Source organism: Anolis carolinensis, chromosome 1, assembly GCF_035594765.1.
Source record: "Anolis carolinensis isolate JA03-04 chromosome 1, rAnoCar3.1.pri, whole genome shotgun sequence".
Lineage (NCBI taxonomy): Eukaryota > Metazoa > Chordata > Lepidosauria > Squamata > Dactyloidae > Anolis > Anolis carolinensis.
The window spans coordinates 46071212-46098207 of record NC_085841.1 but is presented as its reverse complement, the minus strand read 5'-3'; the positions used below and the strand labels follow the sequence as shown (position 1 = coordinate 46098207).

The window sequence follows — 26996 nt, the reverse complement described above, 5'->3', positions numbered from 1 at the left end:
CATTGAACGCGGAAGTTGGAGTTTGAAAGTCACGGGGTTTAATTGCGCCACCACTGGATAGGGGCCAATGAAACGGGCATCTAACTTCCGGCAAGGGCGGTGGGAGGGCAGAAAGCGAGTGGACAGGAAAACCCGATCTCCTACCTTGATTTCGGGGCCCGGCTGGCGATGTTTGTCAGCGTGGCGTTTATAGTCCTCCTTGGCTTGGTCCAGTTGCTGGAGCAAAAGTTGTTGCACCGCTGTGAGTTCCTGCAGCCAATCCTCTGCTGCGGGAACTTCTGAAGTTTCAATGACAGGGGGGAAGAAACGTGGATGGAAGCCGTAGTTTGCAAAGAACGGCGTTTCTTTTGTAGAAGCTTGAACTCCATTGTTGTAGGCAAACTCAGACAGTGGTAACAGAGAAGCCCAATTGTCCTGTTGATAGTTTACATAACAGCGAAGATACTGCTCCAAAGTGGCATTGGTGCGCTCCGTTTGCCCATCTGTTTGGGGATGATGAGCTGAAGATAAGCGAGAGTCTATGCCCAATAGTTTTTGTAGTGCCTTCCAAAAACGAGAGGTGAATTGAGATCCACGGTCTGTGACTAAACTCTTGGGCAATCCATGTAGTCTGAAAACATGTTGAAGGAATAGATCTGCAGTCTCTTTGGCCGTGGGAAGACCTTCACAGGGAATGAAATGGGCTAACTTGGTGAAAAGGTCCACCACCACTAGGATCGTGGTGAAACCACAGGAAGGTGGTAAGTCAGTGATAAAATCCGCAGAAATTATTTCCCATGGCCGAGATGGGGTAGGAAGGGGATGCAGAAGCCCTGAGGGCTTCTCCCTTCTTATCTTGGAGCGCTGGCATACTGGGCAGGTGTTGACATATTTTTCCACATCCTTGCGGATCTTGGGCCACCAAAAATCCCTTAGGATCAGATGCATGGTTTTAAATAGTCCGAAATGCCCAGCTGGTTTGCAGTCATGACACAGACGAAGCGCTTTCTCCCTGCCCGGTCCGGGTGGGATATAAACATGATTTCTATAGCATAGCAGTCCATCTTTAAGCGAAAAGGGAAAATGCAGACCTTGGCGAAGTTGGTCCTGCGCCCAGGCATCTGCTTGCTGACTAGCCCGGATTTCTTGAGCACAGATGGGTCCTGGAGTAGGGGAAGTTGAACCAATGGGAATGGATTTGGTGTTCCCCACCGTGAGCGTGGCAAAGTTCTCGGGTTGTAGCAGTTGGGATTCAAAGGTCTCCTTGCGTCCTGCAGCGTACTCCGGTTTACGTGACAGGGCGTCTGCTTGCTTGGTTTGGGCTGGAGTCACATAATGGATCTGGAAGTTGAAACGTTCGAAGAATAAAGCCCAACGTTGCTGCCTCTGATTTAGTTTGCGGGCAGTTCTTAGATGTTCTAGATTACGATGATCAGTGTGGACTTCAATGGGAAATTTGGCCCCTTCTAGCCAATGTCTCCAAGTTCCAAAGGCTGCCTTTATAGCCAGTAGTTCCTTTTCCCAAATGGTGTAATTCCTCTCTGGTGTGGTTAGTTGACGAGAATAAAAGGCACAGGGGTGGAGGTGATCTCCCTCCGGTTGTAAGAGTACAGCCCCAATTGCCACATCAGAGGCGTCCGCTTGCACCACAAAGGGGGTTCCAGGATTTGGGTGTTGTAGAATTGGCTGGGAGGTGAATAGTTTCTTTAGTTGCTGGAACCCTTTCTCTGCTTGATCAGTCCAGCGGAAAGGCTGCTTTCCACGGATGCAGCTAGTGATGGGGTCGGACCAGCGGGCAAAATCTGGAATGAACTTGCGGTAATAGTTCGCGAACCCCAAGAAACGCTGCACCTCTTTCTTGTTAGTTGGCGCCCGCCATTCCAACACTGCTGAGACCTTGGCTGGATCCATGGAAAGCCCTAGAGGCGAGATGCGGTAACCAAGGAAATCTACCTCTTGTAGATCAAAGGCGCATTTTTCCAGCTTGGCATAAAGTCCATGATCCCGCAATCGTTGTAACACCATTTTGACGTGGTTCTCATGTTCTGATTGTGATCTGGAAAACACCAAAAAATCGTCCAGGTAGATTATCAAGAACCTGTCTAGATAGTCCTGAAAAATGTCATTGACAAAATGCTGGAACGTTGCGGGGGCTCCGCATAAACCGAAATTCATAACTCGGGACTCAAATAATCCGAATTTGGTCTGGAAGGCGGTCTTCCACTCGTCCCCTTCCCTGATGCGAACTAAGTTGTAAGCCCCCCGAAGATCCAGCTTGGTGTAAACCTTAGCTCCTCGAAGCCGATCCAGTAGATCCGAGATTAAGGGCAGGGGATAGCTGTTCCGCTTGGTGATATTGTTCAATGCTCTGTAGTCCACCACCAAGCGTAGTTCCCCTGACTTTTTCTTCACAAACATCACTGGGGAGGCGGCTGGGGATTGAGAGGGTCTGATGAATCCCTTGCGAAGGTTTGTCTCTAGGAATTCCCTGAGAGCTTCTTGCTCTGGTTCAGTCAGGGAGTAGAGATGCCCTCGCGGGATCGGGGCCCCCTCCACCAAGTCAATGGCACAGTCATAAGGTCTATGTGGGGGTAATTTTTCGGCTTCTTTCTCATTGAATACATCCCAATACTCGGAGTACTTCTTTGGCAAGGTGATGATGGGTTCGGTGTCTGTGGCATGGCATACCTTGGCTACGAGGCAATGGTTTTGGCAGTACGGTGAAGCAACTGCAGTTCTCTGTTGGACCAGGAGATGTTAGGGTCGTGGAGAGTCAGCCATGGAATTCCCAAAATCACAGGGAAATGGGGGACCTCGGTAACAAAGAAGGAGATCTCTTCCATGTGTTCCCTTATCCACATCCTGGTGGGTTCCGACCACTGACTTACGGGGCCCGTCTTGAGGGGGCGGCCGTCTATGGCTTGCACCACACGGGCATTCTTGAAATCATGATATTGTAATCCCAGAGAGTCGGCATACTCTCTATCGATGAAATTGTTGGTAGCTCCAGAGTCTATCATGGCGTGGATCATGACGGGTCCCCTTTTTGCTGACCATAAAGTGACCACGAGAAGGAACAGGACCCCGGTTGGCGGCTCTTGGATGGATTTTTTGACCGGGTTGGCGAGCCTCTCTACACCCGGTCGTTGGCTTCCCCCGCCGGCTGTGTACCAGTCGGCTCAGACGCCTTCGTCTCCGTGGAGGACGCCGCCGCAAGACGGGCGGCCGGCTTCCCTTTGGCTGGGCACTCTCTGGCGAAGTGGCCCCCGTTCCCGCAGTACCAGCAGAGGTTTAAGCGTTGACGACGGGCCTTCTCGGCGGCATCTAGTCTGGGACGCACATTGCCCAACTGCATCGGCACCTCCTCGCCTCCTCTGGGGTATGGGGTTGGTGGTGGGGGTCTCCATACTGGTCGTGGCTGAACGCTGGCGGGAGCGGGGGGATTTGCCCCGGCTCTACTGCCCTGGCCTCGAACCCACTGTTTCCTGTTGGCAATCATGACTTCAGCCCGTAAACATTGATCAATGAGTGCCTCGAGGGTCTGGGGAGGGTCCACCTTGGAGATTTCTTCCAGCATTTCAATGTTGAGACCCTCCCGGAATTGTCCTCTGAGGGCTACATCGTTCCAGCCGGTATTGTGGGCCAGCACTCGGAACTCGGCTATATACTGAGACATAGGTCTGTCTCCTTGGAAAAGGCGACGGAGTTTGTGACCGGCTGCCTCCAAATTGTCCTCGATTCCCCAAGTCTCCTTGAGGTGGTCCAAGAAGTGTTGCGCTGATCTTAGGTGTGGAGAGGCTTGGTCGAACAGTGCCGTCGCCCAATTGGCCGCTGGCCCGTCTAGAAGACTGTAAACCCACGCCACTTTGATGTCTTCTTGGGGAAACTCGGCATCTCGGGCCTCTAGATAAGCTTGACATTGGCGACGGAAAACATGAACCTTAGAAGCTTCTCCAGTAAACTTGGTGGGCAACGCCATGGCCGGGAGGCGGACTCCGCGCTCCCGCAAGCCCTTTATTTCTCCATCCTGGGCGTTGAGTCTGTCGCGGATGCGATCCACCTCTTCCTTGTCGATGGTGTAGGTAATCGGCTGGCCGCTCGGCCCAGGTACGTCTCCGGTGGACATTCTGGCCGAGGTTAATTGGTGCTTAGGGTGGCGGAGTCAAACTGTCACGGCCCAGGCTGCAGAGCACCAATAACCATACACAGAGGCCAGAATCTAACTAATATCTTTATTGAAGGAATATATAAAGTTAATAAGAACAAGTGTAGAAAATAGTCCAGAAATAGACCTTTCAGGAAAGGTCAGAAATAGTCCAAAAAAGCAATGTCCAATAGGAAATATTAAGGTCCAAAGTTGTAATCCAATAACCGAAACACTCACTTTGCCAAGCAAAGTGAGGGGAGATGACAAGGTCCTTTAGTCCATAAAACTTGAGCGTGGCTAGGAAATAACTTGATACTTGAAACAAGGCTTGAACGTGGAACAAGGTAACTAGGAACAAGAACAAGGTCCGTGGAATAACTTGGTAAAATCCGTGAAACAAGGCAAGGATTGATCCTGGGAAACAAGGCTAGGTCCGCAGATAAACAAAGGCTGGGAAGCAAGGCGAAGGCTGGATAGCAAGGCAAGGCTTGGGCAGGAGCGAGGCTTGAATCGGAGCGCGCTGTCCAGACACAACTCGCTCCGTAGGCTGACGAATTGACTCCGCGAAGTTACTACGCGGGCAAAACACCTATATAGAGTCTAACTTTCTCACCGAAGCCGTTCTCTGGGAAACAGAAACGAAAGCTAAACTCCGAGACCAGATGTTAAACTCCTTAAAGATTCTCACGAGAAACAGTCTTAATTGGCAACATTCTTAGCTGCTATCCTCGCACTCCTGCGCGAAGCTGATTCCAAACTTCTCTGTTGTTTACAAAACTCCCGGCGCAAGAACACGGGAGAAGTAGGCTCTGGGGTTGTTTGACATACTTCTGGGACACAACTTTCTTGCAGGTGCAAGGTTCCCAGATCTGCCTGGGGAAGATCTGGCTGAGAGGAATCCAGTTCAGACTGGGAAGGTAAAAAACCCAAGTTTTCATCTTCAACAGGGATTACAATGTCCTGAGCAGGACTACAAGGCCCATGGGTCATCACATCGTTTTAGAGAAATGTACCCTGTTCTCTCTCAGTGTCCATATCTCATTTTACAAGTATTATGGTTGGATCCTCTTAGATATTAAATTCCTTGTAAAGTCAAGAGTACAATATTCATAGTAATTAAACAGTAATTAAACAGGTCTTTGGATTAAGGACACACCTGTGATTGGAAATGATAGAAGGAAATCTTATATGTGTCTTCAGCAACAGCTGTGTCTTGTTAAAGTGTTTTAGTAGATAATTGCATTGTTTTCATAGAGCAACACAGTTAATGGTATTTTCACTGGACATCTCATTGACCAAAATAAATCAGCCTAGCATTATTATTATTATTTTTTAAAAAAAAAATCTTAAATGGACTTCAGCACAGCAAAGGCCATGCATCTCTTTATTTCCTAATGTATTTGTATTTTAATAATAGATTTTCTATAGGAAAAGGTAATGAATAATGTGCCAAAACAGGATGTTAAAATAGTGCTTCCAGATTGTTTTCTGAACTTTATACTCATTTGTGAGCCATTTATGCAACCCTAACATGTACTATATTTGATGCTCTGTTGTTCCTAGATGTATGACTGATTTGCATAATAATTTGTGAATCAGCTCTTGTCTTGTATATTCATGCAAAACACAGACCTGTTTATTTTATGTGACATTGGGCTTGTTCCCCATGTGAGCCGCCCCGAGTCCCCCTGGGGAGATGGGAATGGGATATAAAAATAAAGTGTTGTTGTTGTTGTTGTTGTTGTTGTTGTTGTTGTTGTTGTTGTTGTCGCATCTATATAGGATCCTGCCATGTAGCTTCAGTTCTGCTTAAACCATGTTTTTGCTATATGAAAAGTAACGTGCAATTCATCTTTGGCACATGAGTCCCTTGTGATGCTGTATAGCAATATGAAATTAATTGGGTTGCCTTAAATTGGCAAGTGGTTTGCAAGCACTTACACACACAGCCATAGGTAGGTGCTTGCTTACCATTATGTAAAAGTAAAGTGAGAAGGGCAGAACAAAGATATATACATCCAGTCCTCAAGTTTTGAAGATCATTCTGTAAGCATATTTGAGTAAACACACTTTAGTGCTCCCATGATTTTAAAACCTGCAGCTGTCAAACAGGCTAGAAATAGATTGGGCATGAGCACATTTTTAAAGGAGCTCCTCACACAAGGGACATGCAGCATAGCTACCCAAAAATGGATGCCAGAAAATCTGTCACAGGATGCTGTTCAAACAAAAGAAGAAAGAAGGCAAGTAAAGGCAACAGAAGAAAGGTGGCAACAAATCAAAAGGAAGCTTTGAGAAGAAAACAGTGGAGGCATGCCTTCAGTGGGGATGGAGAACAATTCACGTCTACCATTCAAAGGAAAATAAATCTTTGATAGCAGCAAAGTACACAATTTTGTTGTAAACTGCCATCAGGATTTCAATTTACGACAAAACTTTGAATGAAAGGCTTCCATGTCACACTGTTGCAATCAGCCCGTTTGAGACTGTTATCTTCCTGAATTGAGTCTAGCTACCTGTAATGTGATCTTTCTCTTTTACAACTTATTTCCACATTTCCAAGCACTATTGTACTTTCTTATGAGTCATGTCATCTCGTGTAATGTCAAAAATATAATAGTCTTGGTTCAGTCAGTTTCTAAATTAGGGAACAATGAAGAGATAGAAAAATTGACGTAGCTAAGTAACACATGTTGTAAATAGGGAGAGGAACTGGCAGCAAGGGGCATATGGCATCATGTAGTGAACCATCAGAGAAGTATTCAATATGTTAACCTGTGTTTGTCATCTTCAGTAATTCTAAAACGCATGTTATGCATCCTGTACTATGAATAAAACTTTTTGCCTGGTGACTCTGGAAAGCTTTATCCCTATTCATGTACAATCCTTTCTTCAGATGCTGTGTGACAGCAGTAGGACAAGCAATAGCACTGATAAACTACCTCAAGAGTATGGGAGAACTATGCAATCTAGAATATTGACTAGATTTTTGAAAACCAGTAATTCAAAAAGGATTTCTGTGCTCTGCTAGAAATGTGTGACTATCTTTTTAACAGCCACTGCTATGTGCTTACTTGTGTGTTGTTAGATAACTTCAGTTATCTAAGAAATTATGGAAATATGACTTTGCTTTTCTTTGTCCATACTGAATACTTCAAGTTCAAGTTTCTAACAGTCCTGGACCCACATCCAGTTGCTAGAGGCACTTCAAATGTCAGTGGGACATTTTCTTGTTTTGCTTGCTTGGAAATACAGACATGATTAAAATCAATGCAATTCACATAGGAAAATTAGATTACAATTGTGAAGTGTGCATTCAGGGAAAGGTGGATTGCATATTGATTTAATTTCTCAACCATAAAATAATTCTGGGATACTCCAGATTTTGAGCATTAATGACACTAAATTATCAGCCAACTCATTTTTAGCTAGAGAAGTTTGGCATTGTATGAACTTTATCTTCATGTTTCTTGTGTCTCATTTTTGTGCATATCTTGTTTCCTCTTTTTTTTCCAGGTGTGCCAATGCTGTTTGTTATCTTCTGGGGAATTGTCAAGTACCTATATGAAGATGAGGGGTTGGTTCAGTTCTGATTCTTAGCTGGTTTATTGTGAGGGTTGTATTTGTTGGGGAGAGAGGCCATACTCATTTTTTCTTTGGTTTGATTGCTTTGGCAGTGGCTGTTGCATTGACGTCTTATATATTTCCTCATGCTGTGGCCTGGCAAGAGTGGATCATGTTTTGTATTTTAAAAAGCCTTTCATTACATTTTGTTAAGATAAACATAAGCTTTTTCTGGTTAGACATTTTCTGCATGCTTAAGTATGTCTTTTTTTGAAAAGTGTACTATTTAAAATAACCTCACCCCTCCTGCCGCTATTATCTATTTCTTATCTGCCTTGATGGACAATTTACTCTATTAAAATGTCTGAGACTGGCACTTGTGTTGACTGGTGAGGAATGTTGCGAGTTGCAGTTCAACAGTATTTGGAGGGCTACATGATTCCCACCCCTGTGCCATGTCTGTAAATACCAGTTTTCTGGGATATAGCTAGGGATGCTCTTTGCACTTTTTCCTTACTTGTGGTAATGCTGGGATCAATTTATCTACTGATCTTCAATAACTCTTTCTCGTTCTTTTGGCTTACACTGAGTTCATTACTGCACCCACAATAGTAACTGAACATTAGAAACTAGACATGAGAAACTAGACTAGATAATACTTTGGGCTCATCCTGCAAAGTCTCTTAGTTCACTCATAAGACCACTGATATCTGATGCTTCCAGAAGACATTTTAGATAATTATCCAGAAAAAAATCCTGTTTTCAGTTGGGGGTGTGATTACTACCTATTTCTTTGAAATTGGGTTCCTCGCCCTTGTTTATGGAATGCATAGCTCTGTGGGTCACCACTTACTAGAGCATACCCTGATGTACAAAGGAAATGAGACACATTACCGCCCACTTTTAGTCCTCTTTTTATGAAATGAATTTGAGGGAGGATGTCATAATGGCTATATTTGAATAGACTTTTCACATTTTTTCACATATTCAGCATGTAATACTCCAAGCATACTTATATATGCTTTAACAAATCTGTTCATTAAACATCCTTAACATTCCATAGGCTTACAGCAGGGCAGTCTGACCTTATTGTCTTATGATGTTAACCTATTGGCAGTGCTTGCTAGAATAATAATTGCAGTAGAAATCAGTGCTTCCAAGAAACATTTTTCAGATGTTATGATCATGAGGAGCGCCATAGGGTCTGTTGCCATGGTATATGTGGCTGTATGGCCACCTGCACATTTGTATGCTGGGAGTGAAGACTGCATTCTTGTTGTTGTATGCCTTCACATTGACTCTTATGTACAGCAACCTTACCTTGGCAAGGTTAATTCAGAAGAGGTTTTCCAAGGCTGAGAGACTGGTTTGTTCAATGTGATCAAAATCTGGGCTGACCCAAATAGGGAGATAGTCTTTCAACATATTCAGTTATAGATTCTTAATTTTGTTGCAGGAGAGTTCTATCATCAAACATAATTGACACTCGCATGGTTTGAGCCCAGCCCATTCCAGAAATATTTCAGTTTTATGCTTCCCACCATGACCCCCCCCCCCCCCCAATTTATTAAGGTGCAAAAATATAGCTGAATGTCATAATAAATCCATGCAGCTTACTGTTGAAATGTTGGCATTGATTAATGTGTGGCCATTCCAATGTCACAGACACTCAGTTTTCTTTCTTAGAACATTCATGATGATTGGGTATTGATTTGTACTTGATGCTATATATGTCCTTTCATCGTTGTTCTCTCTTCCTTGCCAGTTCCCCCTTTCCCTTTTGTATTCATGGAACTCCAGGAGAAGAAAAAAAAATAGTCTTGAATTTATTACCATTTATATTCTTAATATTGTGCCCTGACTTGCTGCTAAGCTAATCACAGTTCTCACCTACAGATTCTTCTTAATCATAGAAGAGGAAGGTTGTGCTGCAAAATGGTTTGCCAAATTGGCCCTCTACATTTGTGGGTTTTACTTTTGTGGATTTGATCATCTGCAGATTTGATTAATCTCTGTCTAAGAATCTCTAGGTCCTCCAGGGTGACTCTGTGGTCAACTTCCATTGGATGTTCTCCAGGAATCTCTAGCTCCTCCAGTGCAATTCTTGTGGAAGTTGATCATAGAGTAGCCCTAGGATTCCAAAAGAAGTGTTCCCTCAAGTTTAATAAAATGTATTTTTTCCATTTTCATAGGGGTTATGCATCCCTGTGAAATTAGAGAGCCGATTATATTTATTGTTACTCTCTAGTAATACACTTTATAGAAAATGCTGTTCTGACTCAAGGAAGCACCCCAGACTTGGAACAGAGGACCTAATATATGGTAGGCTAATCCTCCTGTCATTCCTTTCCACTCTTATAATTCTTTTATGGTTACATCACTGCTGAAATGCTATCATTCCGATATGGAGCCTATGTCTTCTATGTTAGTTAAAATTGGGTTTCTGGTCAGGTACAAGAGCAATGCAGTCATTGTAGAGATTTAGATGTGATCTGTTAATATGCATATCTCTTCCCATCTGTCACACTGACTCATTGCACATGATCACTGCACAGAAAAGTTCAATGCTGGGTTTGCAAAAACTCTAGCATATAGGGCAGCAGATGATTGGGACTCAGCAGCCTGATAAAAGTCATAATTTTATACTCTGGGCACTGTTCATCTGGGGTCAGGTCAATGTTTCTCCTGCCCCTACACTTCACTGAACAGGATGTCAGGTTAATTTACTATCTTAACAAATTTGTGTGGTATAATAATTAATTTTGCCAAAAAAGAAAAAAATTGTAGTGACTCACAATGCCCCTTTAAAAGCTGGAGGTAGATTTGCACTACATTGGCTGAATAAAAAATGTTTGAAGCAAGGAACGTAATGGGCCTATGGATATACTACATAACAGATTCAATCCTATCTAGGCTTCAAAACTAGTGAGCATCTTCCTAAGGTACTTGCCTAAATAAGTAAGCAAATAAGAATATCTGCACTATTGTTGATTTATAACTAGTTTTGGCTGTTGGGTACTTTAATAATTTAAAAATTACAATCCTTCAATAGCCATTCCAGAATGGTTTGAGGAAACACAATAGCACACTTGTACACACATGTATATACACATAGAATGAATAAAACATTATGTAATACTATAAAATTATAAAATTCTCCCTCTATCCCCCACTTTCTCACTGGATATGTATATGGTAAAATACAGACAGCATATTATATTCCATTAATACTATAACAGTGTGATCCTCTGTGTATTTATTTAGCAATGAAATTCACAGGGAAATGTGTATAGGAGTTAAATCTGAAATGGTTTCCAGTAGACATTCTAGTGTTTGCAGACCTAAACAGGTTACATTGTGGAAGAGTGAAACAAGTCACTAGTGACAGCAAGTGTATGTCACTATACCAGTTCCCAGGTTACATATAAGATAGGTTCTGTAGATTTGTTCTTAAGTTGAAATTGTATGTAAGTTGGAATGGGTATATTTTAAGTGTAACTCAACCCATTTTTTAGTTTTAGATAGCATAGGGAAGGGTTAACATCCCTTTAATGTTTGTTTTTCTGTCAGTGCTCCTGTTCAGAAGATTTCACCACACTTTCTGTCCCTATGATACTGTAATTGGATTTTGAAACATTTGGGTTGTTGTGGAAACAAGGATTTGTGATAAATCTTCAGTGGAGACACTTTTTCCCATAACACATATGACTTCATCACACACAATAAAATCAGAATTTCTACACATTTAAGAAACAGCAACCCACTGTGCACTTCACACGTGCAGGCTTCAACTGTGCGGGTGAGATATTTTGCCGTTTCTAAAGTATTGGTTTTTCCAATGATTCCTGGGTCGATTGGCAAGTGACTTATTTTTAAATTCCCCACATAGAAACGGGCCAAATGTTTGATGTTAATCACTGTTGTCTGCTTTTGTTGCCCACTTGTAAATAAAATGATGACTGTTGTGTGTGGGAGGAGCCAAAATGGCAATTTCCCCAGATCGCCAATGCCGAGACTAGGGGAAAAGGTTAATTGAAAACGACTTCTAAGATCTGAGGTGATGTTTTTTAAAAGATAAATAATTGAAATCCTGGAGGGACAGTGGGAGGAAATTTTGCAAACGACTCCAGGGCAAGTGCTGCCTTAAATAGAGTGCTTCTGTTTCAGTCGAAAGGGTTTGAAGGCAGAGCTGCCTTAAAGGATGCCTATTTTAAAAAGTGTGCTGGTATCCTTGAAATGGAAGGAATCATCACCTGCCCATGTGATGGTAATTAAATGGATGGTAGAGTTAGAAGCTGGAGGAGGCGATCTTAGTGTGATGGGAGTGAGTACATTCTTCATCTTCTTTAAAGACCCCATGAAACTTCACCCTTTCCCCCGCTTTCCCTCGTTTTCTCCAGATCAGTGTGATGAAGTCCTTAGAGGAGCAAATTTCTCTTCCTAGGAATAGATTTAGAAGGCCAGCGCACTCCCTTACCCCCAACCATATCTAGCTAGGCAAAAGGGATTTTGTTGACTACCCTTGTGGTAGAGTGGCATTCCCCTCACCTGTGGCTGTTTGAGTTGTTCGTAAGTCAAATGTTTGCACTTTGTGGACTGCCTGTATTATGTTATACAGTGTTCCCTCACTACTTCGCTGTTCACTTTTCGCAGATTCGCTGTTTTGTGGTTTTTCAATAAACTCTAAAATACTATTATAAATCATTAAAAATTACAATTTACAGCCTAAGGAAGGGAGGAAGGAGAAGCCAAAGGGAGAGAAAGGGAGCCCAAGCAACAACAAGAGGAGAAAGAGCCAATTTATCAACACACAATTGGTTGATAAAGTCTTAAAAATTGTATAACTACTAAAATAATGTACAAATATTAAAATAAATATAGCAGTGATTCCCAAAGTGGGCGCTACTGCCCCTGGTGGGCGCTGGAGCGATCCAGGGGCGTGGTGATGGCACCTATTAGGACATGGATGCGGGGCCAGACGAGGGGCAGGGCCTCTTCCCAAGTGCCGAAGTCAGGGCTGAGCACCTGAGGCACCTGTTAGGACACACAGGGGATGGAGCTAGAGGAGTGAGCATGGCTTCTTCACAAGAGGCCGAGGCAGGGCTGAGAATCTATACCTCTCCTGAGGCACTTGTTGGGACACAGAGGGCAGAGCTAGGGATGGGGCGGTGCCTCTTCCCAAGAGCACGAAACAGGGCTGAGCCTCTGTATACCTCCCCTGAGGCGCTTGGGTATAGAGGTTCAGCCCCATCAGGCACTTGGGAAGAGGCCCCGCCCCCTCCTCTAGCCCCGCCTCCTGTGTCCTGGCAGGTGCCGCAGGACAGGGATAGAAGCTCAACCCTGCCTCAGAGCTCATAACTCCGCCCATCCCAGTCCTGGCCACCCATTTGTGACCCGCCCACCTCCCCTCGCAGCCCTGCATCTTGAACTAGGGAAGAGGCTCAGCCCCGCCCACTTGAGCAGGAGCCACGCCCACCCCTCTAAGCCACGCCCCCCTTTCCAGCAGGCGCTGAGTCATATTTTTTCTGGAAAGGGGGCGGCAGGCCAAATAAGTTTGGGAACCACTGAAATATAATGTCCCTACTTCACGGATTTTCACTTACTGCAGGTGGTTCTGGAACCTAACCCCCGTGATAAGTTAGGGAACACTGTGCAATCATCAAAATGTTATCATCATCATCATCATCATCATCATCATCTCAATGTTTTCTTCTGTTTTTGTGAGAAACTTTCTGCATTGTACTTATTGTAAATCCACTTTGGGTGCTGCAATTATAGAAGCAAAGCAGATTTATAAGTTTTTGTTGAGTTCTTATAGAAGTGAAACGCTTACCTGCCTTTTTGTTGTGTGAGAGATGTTTCTACAAGTTCAGTCTTATTCTCCTTGTTAGACCAGGCCTTATTATTCTATTTGAATACATTTAATATGCATAGTCATGTAAGCTTTTTGTGTTCATCCTCGGTTGAGAAGGGCGCGGTAGAAATGATGGAAATAAATAAAATAAAATATATATTTGTACTATGCTATGTAAAGCTAGAGTTTTAGAAGCTCATATGACACAAGAATAAAAGTGGATTGGAGTGTGGAAACAATGTACAGTAAAGTTGCATTTGGAATGCCATTCCTTGCCTTTTGCGTCATTCAAATCTTTGATGTACAACTCCTGTTAAACAAAAGCTACATTCAGCAGTTCCAAAGAAGTAATTTCAGTTATCTAAACCTTGTATAAATATTTGTAAAATGGTACAATAAGTAATCTATGCCATTTGTTCTCTGTAAAGGGAAAGATCTATGTCCCACTCAGTTTCAGTAATAGTTACTGAATAACCTATCCATGTTAATATCCTTTGTCTCTGTGATACAAAAGCAGATGTGCAGCAGAATAACTCCATACCTACCAAGGATATTGAGAAATAAATGATGTTCAAGTCACTCTGGTTCAAAAACCGCTGACAATCCTAGAGAAATATGCAACTGAAAATCAATAATTTCAAACAATAAGTAGAGAAAACCTTGTCATAAAAGGAATCCTCTTTTATCCTTTATTCAATGAATTATTTTTTTAATAAAACTAGGATATTGGACAAGGTGCACTTCTTGTTTTAGCTGAGGTTCCCTGGACAGACTTTGTTTGCTCAATCAGAGTATACTGAATTGCACAATATAAAACAGAAAACAAAATCCTCCCATCTCTAGACTCCCCATACAAGAAAACAGCAGGCTATAGATTTTTGTATTGTGTTAAAGCTTTCTGTCATGCTGCTACAACATAATGAATCATCATATTCCACTTTCGCAATTTATACACCCAGTCTATGCACTTGTTCACTGTTGCATGGCATTTACGAGTATGACGATACTAGTTGATGATATCTTATTCAAAAAACCTCCCCTCGATGGATTGTCACCTTGACGTGGTGAGGCGGCTTGCGTGTTCCAATGAACCTGCAAGCACAACCACAGGAGTCACACACTCCCAGGAGTGGCCACAGGGGAGGATCCAGACCAAGAACAATCCGAAGACCCAAAGACCTCAACGGCGGAGCAGGCGGAGGATAACATGGTACATGTCACAACGGCTGTGAAGGCGGAAGAAGGCTGCAACAGACTGAGAAGCCACTCTCGTTGTGTTAATCACACCACTGCTGGGACGTCAATCTGTGAAGACTGTGTGTTGACCGGCCGTGCACCGACCTCCACACATTAAAAAAAAATCACGCACAGGCGTCTTCCAAGAAATGGAGGACCATCATCCTCGAACTACGAGGGATCACCTAAGTAAAAGTAAAGTATTCAAAATGCTTAGGACCAGAAATGTTCTGGTATTTTTTTCTCTCTCCCAGATTTTGGATATACAAAATGAGAGATCTACATAATGAGAGATGGGACCAAAGTCTAAACATGAAGTATCTTTACACAACCATAGAATTGAAAGAAACCATCAGGTCGATCCAGTCCAACTTGCTGCCATGCAGGAACACCCTATCAATGCACTCTTGACAGATGCCCATCTAGCCTCGGTTTTAAAAAACCCCAGAGAAGGAAACTCCATGCTCTCTAAGGCAGCATTTTCCACTGCTGAACAGCCCCAGGAACTGTTTTGTAATGCTTTGGTGGAATCTCTTTGTCTGCAATTGAATCCATTGCTCCATGTCCTAGTCTCTTGAGCAGTAAAAAACAAGCATGCCCCTTCTGAATATGACATCCTTTCAAATATTTTAACATGGCTATCATGTCTCCTCTTAATCTTCTCTTAAGCTGCTCCCCATAGAGCTTGGCTTCCAGAATTGTTACCACCCTTCTCTGGGCATGTCAAGCTTGTCAATACCCTCCTTGAATTTTGTTGAGTTGAAATTATGTTTCTTATGCTCATAGACTTAAGGCAACTTTAGACACAATATTTTACATGTTGTATATGAAGTAAAGGTGGCAGTATGTGAGCAACCCATATGGACAATTTTGATTTGTATTTCAGAATTCTGGATAAGGGATGCCACCTGTGTTAAAAGCTCTGTTGTAAGGAGGCGCAGTAACATGGATGCTTTTGATGAGCAAAGATCAAGGCAGAGGATGCTCTATAGCAGTGGTTCTCAACCTGGGGTCACCAGATGTTTTTGGCCTTCAATTCCCAGAAATGCTAGCAGCTGGTAAATTGGCTGGGATTTCTGAAAGTTCTAGGCCAAAAACATCTGGGGACCCTAGGTTGAGAACCACTGCTCTATAGCTTGCCATGAGCATTTCTTCGCAAGTATGGTTTTACTTTTGGGTTCAGCCTCTGATTTCTACACTTGTCCACTGAAGATTACTAATGTGTGTGGTCGGATGCTATGATTGAACACCTTTCATCTTAAAATGTTTCTTTGCTCATCCTTTTGTCTTAAGATGCACCACTAGGCAAGTACACAAATATAACTAAATCTTTGATGGGAGTCCAAGCCATTTGGGGGGTTTTCTCACTAAGATGATGGGTCTATATCTGGACTGTATTATTTACTGCAATTTGTTCCTATTTCCTATTTATTTCCATTGGTTGAGTGCTCCACCACACAAAACATTCCAAGCATTCATCGAAAACTAGGAATCTGGAAGACGTTAGGCAAAGACCCCATCTCTCTACTGCTTTAAATATGATACAGCCCAGATGAGGACTTCTTATTCAAGTGAGAATGTAGCTCTCTGTAGCAAGAATTGTATATCCTTGAACATATCATTTCTTCCCACTGTGGCCTGTAAATCTGATCTGGTGGTCTTGAGAAATGCTAAGTAGTTCTCTGCGGAGCAATAGTCATGCTCCACTGTCTCTAACTCTTAAACATATATTTGGATCCTGTTGAGGCATATTTAATGAATGTTAATGGTCTCATGAAGCTTGCAAATTTAATAATAGAGGCTTGAAAAGTATACAGTATTCTTTTGTGTACAGATCTATTACATTTTTCTAGAACTTTTCTATTTTCCTGACATTTTAATTTTACTGTAATGATGTTTTGATTGCATATTTGTATATTTTAAATGCAATTAGAACTCTAGTGTTCTATGAAAAGCCAATTCACGCAGTAACAGCTATAGCAAAATTAATGTAAAGTGCTGCTGCTCCTCATCTATCATTATTTTTAAAAGTTGTTCTAGCATAGTGATTTAAGGAACATCTCTGTTTATAAAAACAAACCCTTTCCCGAGCATGTGAATATATCCAGCAGGAATTTGATAGAAATAGAGTGATGTGGTTTACACAAACATTTCATTGACAAAAACATTTTTGTCTAATAAGTCTATTATAAAAAAATAGTCTGGAATTCAAAATACTATTCCAACTTTTTTCAGTGGCTATTTTTTTAGTTTGTGTCTTCACATGCAGCAGTGGTGACAGCATTATCATGCATTATTTATTTATTTATTTATTTATTTATTTGCAGTATTTATATTCTGCCCTTCTCACCCCCAAGGGGACTCAGGGCGGATCACAATGTACATATACACGACAGATATTCAATGCCATATGACATACCGACAGAGATAGAGACGAAGACACAGAGGCAATTAACATGTTCCAGCTTCCTGGTTTCATGAGGGTGTGCTCGATTCTGGCCACAGGGGGCGCTGCTGTTTCATCATCCACTGTGACACTGAGTCCTTGATGGATTACTTCCTCATTCCTTTCCACATGCTGCTGGACGATTTTTTTAATGGTGTTGTAAATTAGTTATATTAGCCTCCCCACATGTCCTACTTTACAGATGCAACTGTCTTTTGGATTGCTTAGGTCAACAGTGAGCTGGGCTATTTTTAATGGTCAGGTGCTCAATCCAATGCAGGCTGGCTTCCAAATCATGACCTCTTAGTCAGTAGTGATTTATTGCAGCTGGCTACTAACCAGCTGCGCTACAGCCTGGCCCTCAGACAACAATATCACATCTCTGCCTTTTGTTTGTGCAGTTGCTGGAATGCATACATTATCCATAGATGTGAGGATAGTGCACAGTCCATACCTTTCAAAAATGACTTGGGTGTAAATCTATTTGCTCAGGCATGGGCAAACTTTGGCTTTGGACTTCAACTCCCACAATTCCTAACAGTCGGTAAGATAGCTGGGATTTCTGGGAGTTGAAGTTCAAAACACCTGGAGGGTCGAAGTTTGCCCATGCCTGTATTTGCTAGTCCCACCTAGCTTATCCATTACATCAACAGGATTTAGTAAGTATTGACTTCCCAATCAACAACTGATTTACAGTGCATTTGCACTGTATAATTAAGGCAGTTTAATACCACTTTAACTGCCATGGTTTAATGCTATGGAAAACCAAGGACTTGTAGTTTTACAAGTTATTTATTCTTGTCTGCTAAAGAGTACTGCTTCCTCCCCAAACTGTAGCTTCCATAGCATTGAGCCATGGTAGTTAAAGTTGAGTCAGACTGCCTTCATTCTACAGATGTAGGTGTATGCTTAGTGGATCTTTTCTAGCCAGAACAAGCAAAGTGGATTTAGATCTTATCATTTTATCTAGCATTAAAAATGAGTCCTGGTATCTCTCAATTCAATCAACATTCTCTGATGACTTTATCTCATGGAGGAGTCCGTCTGTCCGACCGTCTGTCCCCCCCCCCCCCCCCCCCGGTGCCATTTCACCAGCAAGTGTGGTGAAACGGCAGGCATGAGAAGGCCTGTTGGGGGCAAGGCCTTCGCTAGAAGTCACACAACATTGTGTGATGGCTGGCTTAGGGCTCCAGCTCTGAAGAAGGCTCAAAACATCATAGGATGCTTGTTTTAGAAGGTGTGATGAGGTCCTTAGGCTGGATATACCTCAGGATCTGATTCCAGAATATCTGCATATATCAGATTATCTGGCAGTGTAGACTCATATAATTCAGTTCAAAGCAGATAATTTGGAATCAGATCTTTGGATATAGGGCAGTGTAGATCCAGCCCCAGCCTTACTGTTTAAACGCAGGATGGAAGCATCACAGGCTTTCTTGTCAGTGGCTGAAATAATGGAAGGTAGCAAATTTGTTGCTCTTGTTGTTTATTTTTCTGACCCATATTAACTCTGGGACAATTTTTGCAGGATTTTCTAGCCTTCACAGAAATGCTGTCCTTTATGAGGTAAATGCCTGTACATAGGACAGATGGCAAGAGCTCAAGTGTTGCACTTGGGAACACAAGTGCAGGACAATGTATCATTGTATTATACTTGGTATTTGAACCCAGTGACTTCATAAGACAGGAGGGTGTAACATATGATCCATTGGACATGTGTGGGCTTCCTTGCCCATTTTTGTTCCTTTGCTACTCTTCCATCAGAAACATTTGATGGCATGGTAATGAATGAAAATACTAGTTTTACTGTAATAAAAAACAGTGAGAACTGCTCTCTTGGAAGCATGAGTCTCCTTAAGCCTATTGTCCCTATGTGCCCTCTTTTTAGACACACACTGAGAAAAAGTCCAGAAACATATGCCAAAGTTCAGGTTCATGTAGCAGATTCTGGTAAAATCATGGAAGAACAGGAGTGGGGAACTGCATGTGCTGAAATTGCCTATCCTTATGATATTGAGTAAATCAAGGAGAGGATGGGGTGTGTGCGGTTTGACATAGGTTTCTGCAATGTATAGGCTCAATGTCCAGATGCCTTATGAATCATGATAATGATATATTACTATCCTTTAAATAAGGCTGAATGTTTTATGCAGGCTGTCAAATTCATCAAATGACCAACAAATACTCCTCTTATCTTATGACTTGTTTTATGACTTCTATTGAAATGATTCTCTATAATGATTTGCTTTTAACAAATTGCGATGGAGAAATTAAGCATAACCAAACAGAAAAAAGAGATTTAAGAAAACTCATTGTAGCAATAATATCACATACTAGGCTAAAGCTTTTTGTGCTTCTAAGATCCAAGCAGCTACCACCCATCTGTGTAGTATATCTTGCTAATGCTGCCAATTATTTTTCATCTACACCACTGGGATGTGCCATGAGGAGGAAATACCAAGGCATTCCTGATTCTCATGTTTTACTTTTCCAGTTGCTGGAATAAGAACCTAAACATGAACTACTGGCTGATCATCAGGTTGCCCATTCTTGTTGCTATTGGGGTAAGTGATAAGAAATCTAGGTAGGGAATTTCATGCCAGAGGTGTAAAGCATTTCTGGAAATAAAGACTTTGAGTTGCAAAAAAGCTATCTATAGGTTTTGTGTTGATACTTAGAAGTGCTACATGATGTACATAGTACAGAGACATTAGCTATTGCACTTATAGGGAGAAGTAATATTTGCCAAATAGTAAATTCTATTGGGGTTTACTTTAAAAAATCATTAAGAAGTTATGATTAAACTTATTATAGTTGAGAAAACTGTAAAATGAATGCAAATTTACTGGCAGAAACACGCAAATTTGTATTCCCAGTGTATTTCATGATCTTTTGCTGTCTGTTCCATCTAGGTGAATTTCTTGATCTTTATCAGAGTTATATGCATTATAATTTCGAAGCTACAAGCCAACCTACTGCGTAAAACTGATATAAAATGCAGGTGAGCCAATTGGTCTTCAAACATGTGATTTTCCTAGGCAGTTAATGGAAATAATTATAGATTATAGCTAGTAAGAAATTATTAAATGGGAACTAAATTAAGTTTGGTGAAGAACACTTTAATCACAGCTGATATGTAATATGTAATAGTAAACACTTTTTTTAAAAGGCAGGCTTTAGTTGTTTTTACTCCAGCATCAAAATTTCAAGGTTGAACAACAATTTTCATGGAATAATAAACACATACTTTTTGTGGAGCTTCAGCAGACATATATATCCTGTCTCCTCTAAGAAATACATGATTTGTTTCATTATAATGGAAGCATTACATGTTTTCAAATCCGCACTCTACTTTTCTCATTTTGAGAGTCATAAGATTATAAAACTTACATATTTAAATAAGCATGTTCTAGGTTGAATACAAATCCATACAAACTATGATGTTCCTGCATTTTATAGAGGAACAATAATCATTTATTTATTTTAAAATAAGATGGTTTACAAGGTGAAACCAATACAGAAGAAACAACAATAAAACATCCAATAAGGTATCCAGAAAGTTCAGTAAACAAAGTGGTAAAAATCAATGCCTAGGAACTCCCACTTACATATATGCACCTTCAGTTCTCTGTAAAATATGTCTTTGGTAAAACAAGCATCAGCATTAGCTCATTACAGCATACAAGGATATAATATATTCACAGATGTCTTCTGCTTTGTGTATATTTATTAAAATATGGGCTTTTCCTCTCGTACTTTAAGAGTTGTAAATTCTGCTCTTCTATAAACAAATTGCATTTTTGTGCTATGCTTGTTCTAGAAATATAGGATATGTTTAGCCGGGGCGGGGGGTCCTCTATCAAGATCTTTTTTTTCCTGTTATGTCTCAGGATATCAGTGTGGGATTGCTGATTGTGGTAATACACTCCACATTAGGCTGCCTTTAGGCAATGTGGAAACCTTCATGGTTTCAGAATGTGGCAGCAAAACTGGTCTCTGTATTTTGAGAGAATGGCTAAAATTAAGGCCAATACAGTGCCAACTTAATTAGCTTTTGGTTTGTCTCCAGACTTAATTTGAAATGCTAGCTTTGTTCTTCAAAGCCCCAAATGGCTGAGACTAACACATCCCAGAAACCATCCTACGTTATGAATCTGCTTGAGATACACACTCGATTTCTTAAGCCCTCCATACTTGTGCTTACTAGCAGAAATACAACTTTCAGGGATGACTGATAACTTTTCCAATAATTAATTTTAGAGAACAGAATAGCTTCTCAAAAGAGCATTGTCAAGCTCTCTTTCTGCCTGCAGTGAGCATACAAACTGTTTGATTCCAGTGCGCTTTTACTATCAAACTTCTGTTTACTTTTTTAAAATCTCATGTCACTGATACAATTTTTATAATATTTTAATGCTATTTGTTTCTAACTTATTTATAAATAAATCTGTAGCTGCTCAGAGCTAAACTTTCTCATACAGCCAAGTTAAATACAGGCAGTCCCCGAGTTGAATGCCAAGTTAAATACAGGCAAACCCCATTGAAAGGAAGGACTCCAAGCCAAAAAAAATGCCCAAGAGTCATGCTGGAGGACCCAGAAAATGTCTTGAGAGGACATACATTGACATGGATAAATGAAAGTATAGGTACTAATCACATGGATACAGGTGTCATGCTCCTATTTCTGTCTGTCTTATTTTTGAGATATGAGAAAGTTAAATTAACAAAATAGTATTTGAGCTTGGCTCAATTCATAAATATCTTTCTAACTTAATATTATGATCTGATTGGTAAGATTTGAAAATTGCCTTTTGCCCTAGGATTTTCTGTTCTTGGATTTCTAGATTGGCCAAATCTACCTTGACTCTGATTCCACTGCTGGGGACACATGAGATTGTCTTTGCTTTTGTTACTGATGAACACGCCAAAGGGACACTGCGTTTTGTGAAACTCTTTTTTGAACTTTCCTTCTCTTCCTTCCAGGTATTACCCAAAAATCATGTTTCAACAAAATGTTTATTATGAGTACCTTAACCCTTTTCTTTTCCCTCCAATTCCCTCATATTTCTGGTTATGGTGGTGGTGGTGGTGTTGCTGCTGCTGCTACTGCTGTTTTGCACATGTTTGTAACCCCCCTTGGATACTGTATGAGGAGAAAGACAAGATATAAATTAATTAAATAAATGCTGAAAATAGCACATTTCAGCTCAATACATTATTCTTCTCACATGATTTCTCAATCGGGAAATGAGCAAGGGTGAATATTCTTTTCACCTCTAGTACAGATTTCTAGTCAGAATTCCATGTGCCACATAATGCCAGGAGATAATGGGCCTCCGATGTATTAAATTATGTGTGCAGCAAGAGACAAACTTTGGGACAAGATTCTGTATTTTCTTTAAATGTCGCAAACTGATATAACATTGGCTACTACATACTGTATAGTCTAAGGATGCCATAAATTAAGTTATCGTATTGTAGATGTTTCCTGCATTTGAAGTATACTGTACATGCTGGAGATGTGTGGTGTAAATGGGAATTCTTATGATACCTACATAAGGGACACAGAAATGCAACTTGTACCCAAGAGGCTCTGAAAACCAGACTGTGACCCTTGAGCTATGCATTCTACAGTATGCTCAAAGAAATGATGAAAACAGTGCTTCCCTCCATAGCCTGGTAGAAAAAGCTCTTGAATACATATAATTATCAAAATCAAATATGGCTACTGGCAGGACATAAATCTTATCCAACACAACTATACCAATGTTTTATGCAGCAGCATCTTCTTCTCTATGGGTTTAGAAAAGAAGCCAGAGGAGTGCAATTCTGTGTTGATCTCAGCAGCTTATTGGATGTCTGACTTGCACATCTGACCCATCTACCTCCAACAATGCAAAAGCTATTTCATTCTTTCACTCCCAAGGAAAGGTAGTCAACTCCCAGCCAGATCTCCACATTATTTAAGTTGACACTGATATAATGTAGTTTCAAACTGCATTTTATGACAGTGTAGATGGGGCCCAATGAGTCTCTGACTGCTCTTCCACTTCCAGCATGAAGGCACTGAATAGGATGTATAAAAGGTAAAGGTAAAGGTTTCCCCTGACGTTAAGTCCAGTTGTGTCCGACACTGGGGGTTGGTGCTCATCTCCATTTCTAAGCCGAAGAGCCGGTGTTGTCCATAGACACCTCCAAGGTCATGTGGCTGGCATGACTGCATGGAACGCCGTTACCTTCCCGCCGGAGCAGTACCTATTGATCTACTCACATTTGCATGTTTTCGAACTGCAGGGTTGGCAGAAGCTGGAGCTAACAGCAGGCGCTCACTCTGCTCCCTGGATTTGAACCTGGGACCTTTCGGTCTGCAAGTTCAGCAGCTCAGCGCTTTAACACACTGAGCCACCAGAGGCTCCATAGGATGTATAGGGTGCTTCTTTCTGCTACAATTTGACGTGTTGTGTTATATTTGTATACAAGGCTGACACAAATATAACACAACACGTCAAATTTTATTAAAGACGTCTTTTAGGGAGTCAGAAGACTTCCAGAAATTAGCATCTTACTTTGAGTACCCAGAAATATATAGTTTACCTACATTGGGGTAACCTTGTTCACACCAATGTTTAAAGATGTAGCAGAAAGAAGCACCCTATACATCCTATCTGCTACAGGAAGGTTTAAGGGTTAGAGGGCTAGGTATTTATGTTCTTACCTGGTATAAAAGTTATGATATATATAGCACAGAATGAGTTTGGGGATTCCTCTACATGTACAAGCATATTTATTTCAACATTACTGTAATTACTGTGATGTAGTAGCAATGAAGTGTTGTAATGAAAGGAGTTCATGTAGTTCCTTCCCCTCATAACCATAACAGTAAATGAGCAGTAAATGAACCTGTACTTCGATGCTAGTTTGTTAAGGCATATGGTATTTTTACACTATGGTAGATGAAGTACCAATACTGAGTTTGCTCATATGTTTGCTCTCAGCACGCAATCTGCATTTGGAAAAGCCTTTGCCAGGGATCTTCATCAATTTGCATAGAGAATGCCACTGCTGCTGTTTTTGTGAGGCTACAGTTATTGTTTTTATTGCACATCTTGTTGCTTTTATTATTTTTATGCAAAGAGGCAGATAACAAAAATGGCTAATAAAGCGAATTTAATTGCAATCTAGCCTTGAGCCAGCAAGGCATTTTTCAGCAGGCAGAAATGGAGTCTTTCACTACTGTTGTTCCTTTCTGAAATTGCAGTAAGAAGTAGGATTGAATGTGGCTTGATTTTCCTGCTAGTTTGGCTTGTGATCTTTAATGCCTCTAGGCATGTTGGTTTTCAAACTGTAAATTTTACTGTTGCATTATTTTTTTTCTCTCTCAGGGTCTTCTGGTTGCCATACTCTACTGTTTTAACAACAGTGAGGTAAGAAACATGGGGGAAATGGTTGTAAGGTGTAACATCAGCTTCTATAACAATTGTTTGTTCTTAGCTGCCTTGGAGCTCCCAGTGGCACAGCAGATTAAACCACCGAGCTGCTGATCTTGCTGACCAAAACGTCAGCGGTTCGAATCTGGGGAGAGGGGTGAGCTTCCGTTGTTAGCCCTAGCTTCTGCCAACTGAACAGTTTGAGAACATGCAATGCAAGTAGACCAATAGGTACCACTCCAGTGAGAAGGTAATGGCACTCCATGCAGTTAAGCTTGCCACATGACCTTGGAGGAGTCTATGGACAACGCCAGTTCTTTCTTAGAAATAGAGATGAGCATCAACCCCCAGAATCAGACACGACTAGACTTGATGTCAGGGGAAAACCTTTACCTTTATATATCTAGCTGCCTTGAATCCCTGTATCAGGAGAAAGGAACAATAGCAATAAAATGAATAAACAACACAGAATAGTTTTAAATGGTTTCTAGTAAACAGGTTAATAAGAACAATGTGTTCAAGTGCCACTTGTACATTAGTATATGTCATCATATCACAATATTTAAAATTTCAACAAAACCCCCCACAATAGAGTATACCCCCCCTAATCTATGGATTTGATATTTGCCCATGCTCCAAAAATATCCTCCCTTGGAAGTGTTTGTGGGCCTTTTAAGGCGTGCCAGTGCAATCCTATGGCATGCTTCCAGTCCAAGTATTGTAAAAAAATATATTAATATATTGCTATTATCTACAGTTTCAGATATACATAGGGATTGATAGGGGGTGTCTTGGAAGGTATCCCTCACAGAGTCGAGGGTCATCCTCTATACAGAATGCAAAGATGTATACATGAGCTGTGATTGACTGTAATGCTATTGTGTACAAAGCCATGTCAGTGTACATACATGACATCTTAGATTAGGCAGGAATAAGAAAGTATCTATTTAAAGGGTATGAATTTATAGAGGAAAATAGATTAGTTGTATGCATGCATGAACACAGCTTTCCCCTTAAGGGATAATAACTGTGTTCATGAAATTGTAATATGGTCCCTTGGCAGTTTAAAAGCAAATCATTTTATTCCATGGCATATTCTTTTCCAACTTCAAAAGGTCAGAAACTAAAATGGAAAAGCCAGTAAGTGAATCAGTGTGAAAATGGGAAAATAACATACTTGGAGTTGCATACTGAGTATGGATATTTTCCTGTCTTAATGCCTTACCTTATTACTATATTTATATTCATAACATCATTTTAATCTTGTTTCACCCAAATGGCTCTCTTCTCTCCACTTTATTTTCACAACAACCCTGTAAAGTAGGACATGTTAGCTTTAAGGTCACACAGTGTGTCATGGTCCCAACACACTAATCACTGTGTTCATTGAGTAGAATACATTTCTGGGAGGAGAAAAATATGTTTCCTTAATTTCTCTACACTCTTCCAGATGCTCCTGAATCACATTAGTTGCTGTGTAAGTAAGATGACCATGTACCCTAAGGTAAAAGTAAAGGTTTTCCCCTGACATTAAGTCTAGTCGTGTCTGATTCTGGGGGTTGGTGCTCATCTCCATTTCTAAGCTGAAGAGTCAGCATTGTCCATAGACGTTTCCAAGGTCAGGTGGCTGGCATGACTGCATGGAGTGCCGTTACCTTCCTGCTGGAGCAGTACCTATTGATCTACTCACATTTGCGTGTTTTCAAACTTCTGCCCTACTTTATAATAAATAGTCCTTAGTTTTAAGGCATACAGTATTTGAATGGCTGTCTAGTGCAAGTCCAGTTTCAGGATTATGAATGACAAGAAGAGAAAGCAAAAATCTAGAAGTTGCTTATCAACAGTTAGTACCTGTACAGCAGACCAAGAGACTAATAAATTAGCTTGCAGTGAAATGGAATATTGCTCTTTCAATAAGTGGTTGAATTCCAGGAATCCTAAAGGGACCTCACAATAGATTTGTTCTCTTAGCAACACTGTGTTGATTCTACTTGAGTAAATTACTTGATTCATATTGGCACCATTAATCCATTTACAAGATGGAGTTAACATTATCTTGTAAAGTACCCTCTGCATTCATGTAGAAAGCTAATTTTAGCTGATGCAATAAGTAGCTATTTACTACTACTGTTGCTGCTTCTTCTAATAATGCTCTTCCTACTGATGGATGAAGTCAAAGTGTATCTGTTGTATAATTTCATTTTTTTAATCATTTACATCCAAACTGTGTGACAAGAGATTCCTGTTTTGGCATTTGGGATGTGAGAGTCAGTTATCAAAACAAACCTTCAACATAACCCTCATCTATGGGAAATACAAATCTTTGCAATTAGTGTAATACGT

The 26996-nt window shown here is 41.0% G+C and overlaps 2 protein-coding genes across 4 annotated transcripts in view; one reads left to right on the top strand and one right to left on the bottom strand.

The window, feature by feature from the left end:
- saysd1 (SAYSVFN motif domain containing 1) overlaps positions 1-26996 on the bottom strand; it is a 123126-nt gene that overhangs the window by 80317 nt on the left and 15813 nt on the right. The gene's annotated exons all lie outside the window — the stretch shown is intronic.
- glp1r (glucagon like peptide 1 receptor) overlaps positions 1-26996 on the top strand; it is a 151787-nt gene that overhangs the window by 114362 nt on the left and 10429 nt on the right. For 2 of the 3 annotated variants that reach the window (XM_062973612.1, XM_062973617.1), the window contains 5 exons: positions 7643-7703; positions 19721-19790; positions 20139-20227; positions 22047-22209; positions 24609-24650. In XM_062973612.1, the coding sequence (XP_062829682.1) occupies positions 7643-7703; positions 19721-19790; positions 20139-20227; positions 22047-22209; positions 24609-24650 (425 nt within the window). The remainder of the gene's footprint in view (positions 1-7642; positions 7704-19720; positions 19791-20138; positions 20228-22046; positions 22210-24608; positions 24651-26996) is intronic. The other variant, XM_008125898.2, reaches the window with a different exon arrangement.